Source organism: Heterodontus francisci, chromosome 37, assembly GCF_036365525.1.
Source record: "Heterodontus francisci isolate sHetFra1 chromosome 37, sHetFra1.hap1, whole genome shotgun sequence".
In the NCBI taxonomy this organism is placed as follows: Eukaryota; Metazoa; Chordata; class Chondrichthyes; order Heterodontiformes; family Heterodontidae; genus Heterodontus; species Heterodontus francisci.
In genome coordinates, this window is record NC_090407.1 from 33850640 (window position 1) to 33860957 (window position 10318).

Genomic DNA, 10318 nt, shown 5'->3' on the forward strand with positions numbered 1-10318 from the left:
CAGCAGAAGGGAAGAAAAGTGGCAGGAAAGGGAAGACAAACAGGTTTATTCTACTCCAGATATCTCATCAACTCACATCACTACACTTAAACAATCTCATTCAAAGCTAGTCACTTGACATAAATACATGTCTAACCAGATCCCAGTTTCTTATAAACTTACAGGCTACATAAAAATGTATGGTGTAACTAATGCACTTGATGCTAGAACAAGGGATCGTACTATATTGGGATTGGTGCTTTTAACTTTCTCTGCCTCATAACCAATGTCCAAGTTTTTTGTTTAATTATTGTGCACGGCCTGTTCGTTTGAACATGCAGTACTTTAAAACTCCACCCCTACTCAACAGCTGCACATGTGTTACCTTAAAGGGGACAACTTCTGAGCAGCCTGTGCAATCCCTTCCAAGTTACTGGGCAACCATACGTGCACAGCTCACAGGGAATATTGTTCACAAGTTTCTGGCCCACAGTGTGAAAACCAGGCAGGTTGAAAAAACTGCAGCCCCAGCAAAGTTCTCCAATTTTCTTCTGCATTTAAGCAAATTGCCTGTGCACTGCAAGGCCATGCTTGCAGGGTTATTTAAAAGGGACCAACTTAGTGCCTGTGCAGGCTCGGACACTTCAGGTTGCTGCACAATTGTGCAGCTTAGACAGAACTTTGCTCAGCATCTAGTTTCTTCACTGGTGAAGATTAACATTTGCTAATTTACATTAGGAAGTGGCAAGCAAAACTGTCTTACATGGTCCTGTCCCCCCAAAAAGCATTCGAGTGCTAACCTCTGAACACAAGCTTAAACATAGTAAGGAAAACCACCAGAAGTCTATTATGGACGTCCAATCGCTCTACACCTCCATCCCCCACCAGGATGGTTTGAGGGCTCTCCGCTTCTTCCTGGAACAGAGACCCAACCAGTCCCCATCCACCAACACCCTCCTCCGCCTGGCTGAACTTGTTCTCACATTGAACAACTTCTCCTTCAACTCCATGCATTTCCTTCAAGTAAAAGGTGTCGCTATGGGTACCCGCATGGGTCCTAGTTATGCCTGTCTTTTTGTGGGATATGTCGAGCATTCTTTGTTCCAGTCCTACTCAGGCCCCCTCCCCCAACTCTTTTTCCGGTACATTGATGACTGTATCGGTGCCGTTTCCTGCTCCCGCCCCGAACTAGAAAACTTTATCAACTTTGCTTCCAATTTCCACCCTTCTCTCACCTTTACATGGTCCATCTGACACTTCCCTTCCCTGACTTCTCTGTCTCCATCTCTGGGGATAGGTTGTCTACCAATATCCATTATAAGCCCACTGACTCCCACAGCTACCTCGACTACACTTCTTCACACCCTACCTCCTGTAAGGACTCCATTCCATTCTCCCAGTTTCTCCGTCTCCGACGCATCTGCTCTGATGATGCTACCTTCCATGACGGTGCTTCTGATATGACCTCCTTTTTCCTCAACCGAGGATTTCCCCCCACTGTGGTTGACAGGGCCCTCAACCGTGTCCGACCCATTCCCCGCACCTCTACCCTCACCCCTTCCCTCCCAGAACCGTGACAGGGTTCCCCTTGTCCTCACTTTTCATCCCACCAGCCTCCATATCCAAAGGATCATTCTCCGCCATTTTCGCCACCTCCAGCGTGATGCCACTACCAGTCGCATCTTCCCCTCCCTTCCCCTGTCAGCATTCCGAAGGGATCGTTCCCTCCGCGACACCCTGGTCCACTCCTCCATTACCCCCACCACCTCGTCCCCGTCCCAGGGCACCATCCCCTGCAATCGCAGGAGGTGTAATACCTGCCCATTTACCTCCTCTCTCACTATCCCAGGCCCCTAACACTCCTTTCAGGTGAAGCAGCGATTTACTTGTACTTCTTTCAATGTAGTATACTGTATTCGCTGCCCACAGTGTGGTCTCCTCTACATTGGGGAGACCAAGCGCAGACTGGGTGACCACTTTGCAGAACATCTCCGCTCAGTCCGCAAGCAGGACCCTGAGCTTCCGGTTGCTTGCCATTTCAACACTCCCCCCTGCTCTCATGCTCACATCTCTGTCCTGGGATTGCTGCAGTGTTCCAGTGAACATCAACGCAAGCTCGAGGAACAGCATCTCATCTACCGATTAGGCACACTACAGCCTGCCGGACTGAACATGGAGTTCAATAATTTCAGAGCATGACAGCCCCCCACTTTACTTTCATTTTTAGTTATTTTTTCTTCTTTTTTTTTTAAACATTCCTTTACATTTTTTACAATCTTTTTTTGCATTTATTTCATTTCATCTTAGTTTGTTCAGTTTGCTTACCCACTGTTTTTTTCAGGTTGTTTTTCTTCAGGTTTGCACTTGCTGCTGTTCAATATTCAGTATATTCACACCTAATCTGTACTAATGCTTTGTCTTTCAACACACCATTAACATATTGTTTGCCTTTGCTCCGTGACCTTTTGGTCAGCCATGTGGCCTGGTCCAATCTGCACCTTCTCCTTTGTTATCTCTTGCCCAACCCCCACCTCACTTGTTTATAATCTGTGACTTTTCTAATATTTGTCAGTTCCGAAGAAGGGTCACTGACCTGAAACGTTAACTCTGCTTCTCTTTCCACAGATGCTGCCAGACCTGCTGAGTGAATCCAGCATTTCTTGTTTTTGTTTGATTTCCAGCATCCGCAGTATTTTGCTTTTATTACAGAAGTCTATTATGGTGGTTATAAATGCCACACCTTTTGCTCTCTATACATTTTTCAAAGTATATGTTTTTGACATTTCACATTCAGTTTTGCTTTGTCACTTCACAATGTAGTTATAGGCTTTGACCACCAGGTGGTTGGATGCACAAGTTTCTGATCTATTTCTTGACAATGTCATCTTGCACATAATTTAAACAAAATTAATGAACTGAATGGGCAACACCATAAATTAACTTTAATTTTCCAAGGCGTGAGTAAACAGTAAAAGAAATATACCTGGTCGTCAGCAAATGTGACAAAAGCAAAAGCACGGAAAGGTTTGGGAATAAATACATCAGTCACATCTCCAAACTGGGAAAAGAATTGACGAAGTTCATCAGCACTCATATCCTCAGTGCAGCGACCCACAAACACTTTTCTGCTTCTCAAAGGCTCGTCTGCATTTTGCTACAAAAAGGAAAACAATCACATTTATAAAAGTTAATTTCCACAGATTAAAATGTTCCTTCTTGATGTAAATAGACTTGCTGTATAAGCAACTGCCAACAATTTTAATTTGATGCGCATTAAGACTTGCATTTACGCACATTTCAAACACTGCATACATGCACTTAATTTGAAATGCAGTGACTGGCCTGCAGGCAAACGTAGTATTTAATAAACAGAACAATCTGAATAAATTGTGGATTTAATTATCACTAGTTGAAAGAACAAACGTTTTAAAAAGAGAAATCTCCAGCAGCTCAGTGATATCATACCCTTTCACAACTCCATCCCTTTCCCCGAGGATGAATCAGACCGCTTGTAATCTTGGTATCATCTTTGATTGTATCACAAGCTTCCAACCACATTCACTCCATCACCAAGACAACCTACTTGCAAGTCCATAACACTGCCCCAACTCATCAGCTGCTGAACCTTTCATCCATGCCTGTTAGCTCTAGACTTGAAGATTCCAATGCTCTCCTCACCAGTCTCCCATCTTCCAACCTATATAAACTCGAGCCCAAGCAAAACTCTGCTGCTGGCCATGTCCTACCTTGCATTAAGTCCATATTCTCTACTCTGGGTCGATCGGTCTTATATCCAAAATATTTGTTCTAACTTATGAATGGAAAGGCCCGTAATATCAAGAACAATTATTTCAACCTCACTGAGTAGACCGCACCATTGTATAGGCTGAGAGCGCAGTTAGGGACAAGAGGTTTGTTCAGGGAAAAAAGTGTTCCATGTAATAAGTTTGCCCAAGCACCCACATGCTCACTCACCAACACTGGCTCCTGCTCTGGCAACACCTCAATTTTAAAATTCTCATTCTGATTTTCAAACCCCTCCATGGACTCATCCAAACCCTACTCCTGTAACCTCCTCCAGCCCCATAACCCTTTGAATGCTCTACAATCCTCCAATTCTACCCTTTTGCACACTCCCATTTTTTAAACTGCTCCATCACTGGTGGCCTCACCTTCAGCTGCCTTGGCCCCAAGCTCTGGAATTCCCTCCACAACTTTTTCCTCCTTCAAGACACTCCTTAAAAGCTACCTCTGACCATGCTTTTGGTCATCCATCTTAACATTTCATGTAGCTCGGTGTCAAATTTAGTTTTGATAATACTCCAGTGAAGTATGCTAAGTTAAGGTACTATATAAATGCAAGCTGTTGTCACATATGGAAAACAAAGTCTGTACAAGAATATTCCAAAGCCATCAGAGCTTTGTAAATCAACCCTATCAAATGCTTGGCTTCCCTTTGGGTTACAGCAGAACCGACAGACAACTGAAATTCCTGATTATGAAGTTTCTCACTGGGCAAAGGGAAGCGAGGGATAGACTGAATAATTACAGGCCAGTCAGTCTAACTTCAGTAGTGTGCAAATTATTGGAACCTATTCTGAGAGACAGGATAAACTGTCACATAGAAAGGCACAAGTTAATCAAGGATAGTCAGCATAGATTTGTTAAGGGTAGATCTTGTTTGACCAACCTGATCCAATTTTTTGAAGTAGTAACAAGGAAGATAGATGAGGGTAGTGCAGTTGATGCTGTCTGCATGATTTTAGCAAGGCTTTTGATAAGGTCCCACATAGTCTGGTTAACAAAAAAATAAAATCCCATGGGATCCAGAGAAATGCAGCAAGATGGATACAAAGTCGGTTCAGTGGCAGCAAACAGGTAATTGTTGACCCCTGCTTCTGTGACTGGAGGGCTGTTTCCAGTGGTATTCCATAGGGCTCAGCATTGGTCCCCTGCTTTTTGTGGTATATATTAACGATTTGGAGGTAAATGTAGGGGACATGATCAAGAAGTTTGCAGATGACACAAAGATTGGCCATGTGGTAGATAGCGGGGATAGCTGTAGGCTCCTGGAAGATATTGATGGTCTGGTCAGATGGGCAGAAAAGTGGCAACTGGAATTCAACCTGGAGAAGTGTGAGGTGATGCATTTGGGGAGGTCAAATAAGGCAAAAGAATACATGATTAATAGGAAAATACTGAAAAGTGTAGAGGAAGTGAGGGACCTTGGAGTCAATGTCCACAGATTGCTGAAGGTAGCAGGACAGGTCGATCAAGTGGTTATGAAGGCATATCTTTCCTTTATTAGCCGAGGTACAGAATCCAAGAGCAGGGAGGTTATGCTGGAACTGTATAACTGACTAGCCACTCCAGGCGCTGCTCCACACACCACTGACCACCTCCAGGCGCTTACCCATTGTCTCTCGAGATAAGGAGGCCAAAGAAAGAAAAGTATAACTGATTGGTTCGGCCACAACTTGAGTACTGTGTACAGTTCTGGTCACCTCATTACAGAAAAGGATGTAAATGCACTAGAAAGGGTACAGAGGAGATTTACAAAAGAAAGATTGGATAGGCTGGGGTTGTTCTCCTTGGAACAGAGAAAGCTGAGGGGAGATCTGATTGAAATGTACAAAAGTTTAGGGGCCTGGATAGAGTGCAGGTGAAGGGCCTATTCACCTTAGAGAGGTCAGTGACTAGGGGGCATAGATTTAAAGTGATCCATGTAGACACCTGCCGAAGGTTTCACTATTTGCCATGTAGATTAGTGGGCACTCAGATACTAAATACTTCTCAACTGTATGTTATTTGCTTTCTTCTCTACCCCACATTAACCTCAGGAAAATATCATTGCAAACCAACCAGTAATTCAGTGAAGAAAAAAATACTTCCATACCTTGGAATTGGGCAGTTTGCAGTCACACCATCGCCCATCAATCATGTGTCGTTGTGACATCACTTTAACTTGCGTTTCATATTCTGTGAATCTGACAAACCCAAAGCCTTTGGAGTTCCCAGTCTTGGTGTCCCTCTTCACCTGTGGGTATGCATGACAAAATGGCTTTCAAAAGGTGTAAATACAACAGTGAAATGTCATCGAACAAAAAAGTCAGGTACACTTAAAACTCCATTTTTGCTACTCTGGGTTGATCGGTCTTGTATCCAAAATGTTTGATGAACGTTACGACTAGGAAGCTCCATAATATCAAAAACAATATTTCAACCTCACTGAAGAGTAGACCCCACCATTGTACAGGCGGTTTGAGCTAGATTGGGACTAGAGTTTTGTGCAGGAAAAAAAAATTGTGTTCCATGTAATAAGTTTTCTTAAAGCACATAATGAAGAGTTATACCCTAAATAATTTAAAAGCAGAAATCTCATCCACCCATTAGTAATTTGGAGTCAGAAACTGATATAGAACCTGCATTTAAACATTTGAAAATTCAATGCCCCTATCTCATTACCTTCGTCACAGGCAAGTAAAGTTTGCAACTGGAATTGCAGTCTACCAGTTACAAGCATCTTTAAGAATCTGCACAAACCTCAAATACTATCTGATTGATGCTATAGTACAAAAATAGCAGCAACATTTTAACGTTGTTGACATCCTTGTTTACTTATACAAAGTACTGTATAACATCCAAGTCAAATGTATACAGGTTATAAGTTAAATTAATTCTAATTCTCAACTACAAAGCCAGTTACAACAGCCAAGCTAAAATAGAGGTTCTAGCCATGTTATTGAGGCTTGAATCTAGTGGTTACCACACATTTGGTGATAAACAGAATTTTGCTATAAATAGAATCTCACCTGCACCATAATTACTTCTCCAAAAGTACTGAAGTAATCTTTCAAGTCCTGTTCCGTTGTCTTCCAAGGAAGTCCAAGAACAATGAGGTCTGATGTCTTCTGGACTGCTCTCTTTACCTTTACAGCTGAAGATGCATCAATTTCATCCATTTTCCTTTTATTATCTAGATACAATGACAAAAAACAGTAGCCACCATTTAACTCATTATATTGCGCATCAGCATTACAAGCAAATTTGGCTGTTCAGCAACTTCAATGCATTTAATTGCTGCTGAGAAAATGTGATTTCCAATAGCATAAAAGTGAACATTGCACCAATGTTCAAAGTAAAATGCCCCAGAGTAAACTAAATGTTTCAGTCTAGCATCATGCAACTAAAATGATAACTGTACCCAGGCATACTTGTCTACTATGCATCATCAGAAATGGCATTTTCACCCCTGTATCATTCCCCAATCCCAGTTTTAGCCAATTTAAGATTCAACTTTTTTTAATATAAAAAATTGCAGCAGCACTGCACTAACTACACACATTAATGCCACAGACCCACATGCTTCTCCCTAGAGTTTCAACAGCAGCCTGCAGTCTTTTTGTATGGAGAGTGTAAGCAGACCTTAACAAAAGTGGCAAAACAGAAATATTCTAATAAAGCAGGGAACTGTGAACTAAAGTCACCAGGTAACAGAAAAATACATTTAAATATATTTACAACACCCTTGTACTGTTGCAACTGGTTACTTTACTGGACTAATGATCCAGAGAGCCAAGTCCAGTAGCTGGGGAATTTAAATCCAGTTAATTAACTGATCTGGAATTAAAAGGTAGCAGTGATGGCGACCATCTAACTACTGGATTGTTCTAAAAACCCATCTGGTTCACTACTGTCCTTTAGGGAAGGAAATCACCCAGTTGCATAGAGATGGGTAATATATTGCTGGTCTTGTCAACAACACTCCCATCCTGAATGGATAAAAAATACCACCTGGCTGCAGCAATGAAGTCCAATTTTATTTGTTTTAATATCAGCATGTTAGATTGACCTTTGGAATTAATGCCACTTACCCACAGGAAATCAATTCAGTTACCCGATTACAAACACAGAATACACCTTAAAAGGGAAAATTGTCAGATGTCACTCCTGAGGTCCAGTGACTGCTAATAAAACAGTTCAATAAAAGCAAAATACTGCAGATGCTGGAAATCTGAAATAATACAAAGTGCTGGAAATCTCAGCAGATCTGGCAGCATCTGTGCAACGAGAAACAGAGTTAACATTTCAGGTCTGTGACCTTTCATCAGAACTTTTGGGGCTATGAAAGGTTAGACCTGAAATGTTAACTCTAAGTTTCTCTCACCACAGATGCTGCCAGACCTGCTCAGTACTTCCAGTACTGTCTTTATTACTAAAAAAGTTCACTTCTGTCTACTAGAAAATTCATGAGTGCTAATGTCAGTTTAAGGGAACACTGCATCTTGCCTGTAAAATGACTCACAAAAGAATAGCCAACTAATAATGCACTTGAATTATACCACCTGGCTGCAGCAATGAAGTCCAAATTTATTTGTTTTAATGATGAGCATGTTACATTGACTTTTAAAAATGTCAGTTACCCAGTCACTGACCTGAAACGTTAACTCTGCTTCTCTCTCCACAGATGCTGCCAGACCTGCTGAGTATTTCCAACATTTATTTTTATTTCAGATTTCCAGCATCTGCAGTATTCTGCTTTTATTATAATACACTATGCTGTCAAATATGGCTACTTGGGCGAGGTATCAGAAGGCAACTTGTAGATCAATAGCCCAAACACAGAATCAGCGCCTTACAAGGGAACAAAAGTTATTTAAAAGCAAAATACTGCGGATGCTGGAAATCTGAAACAAAAACAAGAAATGCTGGATTCACTCAGCAGGTCTGGCAGCATCTGTGGAAAGAGAAGCAGAGTTAACGTTTCGGGTCAGTGACCCTTCTTCGGAACAGTTCCGAAGAAGGGTCACTGACCCGAAACGTTAACTCTGCTTCTCTTTCCACAGATGCTGCCAGACTTGCTGAGTGAATCCAACAAAAGTTATTTGACTGCCTCTTTTGTTTTACGTCCACTTTTCGAAATTCTGGTTCTAGACTTGCAGAGTGCTTCCCCCTCCCCCCACCCGGACCGCGCCAGTGGCGGTGGAGAAGGAAATAAAGAAACGAGCAGGTCGGCTTAACACCAGGCTGGGCAAACCACAAATCACTTGTGTGCGTTTATTCAAACTTGAACACAGCACACCGAGAGTGGGTGGACCTCAAAGCAATGCAGGCGGCTTAAGCAACTTAGTGCAAACGTTCAATTCCCATGAGGGCTCTCACTTCCTATAGAGGCTAAAAACAAAAGCGCGCAACAAAGTCGTACACTTTCAAACGAGTCATTTATTTATAGAGGTGTCTCACGTCCCACTGTTTTCCCTCTTTCCCCTTAAACACGCACACACATCTTCCTGCAAAAGAAATAGGGAGCAGATGCAAACCATCTGCGCCATTCATTGAATCAGATCATGGCGGATTCCCTCCCCCAGAGCCGCACCTTTTGGGTAGTTCACCACGTACACCAGGTTCCCCCAGCCATTGTCTGGCGCATGTAGGATGCCCTCCACCAGGCGCACCCCGCGCATACACTGGTTGTCGGGGTTACGGTAGCGCAGGCCGCACGCGCCCGGGAACTGCGCCGTCACCGTCGATAGCAGCACCGTGCCATCATCCTCGGACGGGATCTCCATCGGCTCCTCCGACTCTTCTTCGGCCACACGGATATACTCTGCCATAGCCACGGTGAAAACAATATAATAAAATAAATATAATCTGAAACTGGAAGATGGGGCTGTTCCCAAAAAAAATTTAAAACCAACAGGCCTCGACCAACAACCTTCCTCACTCAAAGAAAATACAGCACAAAATGGACGCAAATAACTCCGAACACGCGCTTTCAACTGCTTCTGAGTAGATCGTCATCGCTTTGTGAGTATATCGTAATCATATTCTACGCTTTACGTCACCGGCAGTTGCGCTAAACGTCACGACTTACAACTCACCCTTCTATTGTATGCAGTGCTCTGCTTGTGCTCAGCGTCTTCCATTTGTTACTGTAGGGGAGTAATTGTATATACTTTTACATTTATTTTCTTCTGTATGCTTGTTATGCACTGCAACGTTGTAATTTAGTAAAGTAATATAATTTATAATTAATTATTGATACGAAGAGGCAAAAAACTGCACATGTTTTGTATTTGTTGATATTGCTATTTCATAGATTCCCTCTGCAATAGGATGGAAGCGCTCGCTTGTGCCAGTGGTGGGGGAGAGAGGGAGGGGGAGGGGGAGGGGCAGTGGGGAGTGGATTTGAATGGACTTCTCTTTCAAAAGAAAAATCCAACAATTGGCTGAGAGAATTTAAATATTATAACTTCTATTCTTACGAAAATAAGTACAACAAATGCGCATAAGTGAGATTAAAAAGAGATACGATCGAGGTGTTCAAAATCATGAGGGA

General features: G+C 42.5%; 1 protein-coding gene across 5 annotated transcripts in view; it reads right to left on the bottom strand.

Annotated features, from left to right (window-relative positions):
• Positions 1-9749, bottom strand: part of tardbpa (TAR DNA binding protein a) — a 23777-nt gene extending 14028 nt beyond the window's left edge. For 3 of the 5 annotated variants that reach the window (XR_010969655.1, XM_068017509.1, XM_068017507.1), the window contains exons 1-4: positions 9356-9746; positions 6792-6955; positions 5876-6016; positions 2963-3133 (exon numbers count right to left, since the gene is read on the bottom strand). Coding sequence is in view for 3 of the 5 variants with exons in the window: in XM_068017509.1 (XP_067873610.1) it covers positions 2963-3133; positions 5876-6016; positions 6792-6955; positions 9356-9593 (714 nt within the window). In the remaining 2 variants the exon portion in view is untranslated. Of the gene's footprint in view, positions 1-2962; positions 3134-5875; positions 6017-6791; positions 6956-9355 lie in introns of all 5 variants that reach the window. The other 2 variants (XR_010969654.1, XM_068017508.1) reach the window with 1 other exon arrangement.
• Between the last annotated feature and the right edge of the window lie 569 nt (positions 9750-10318).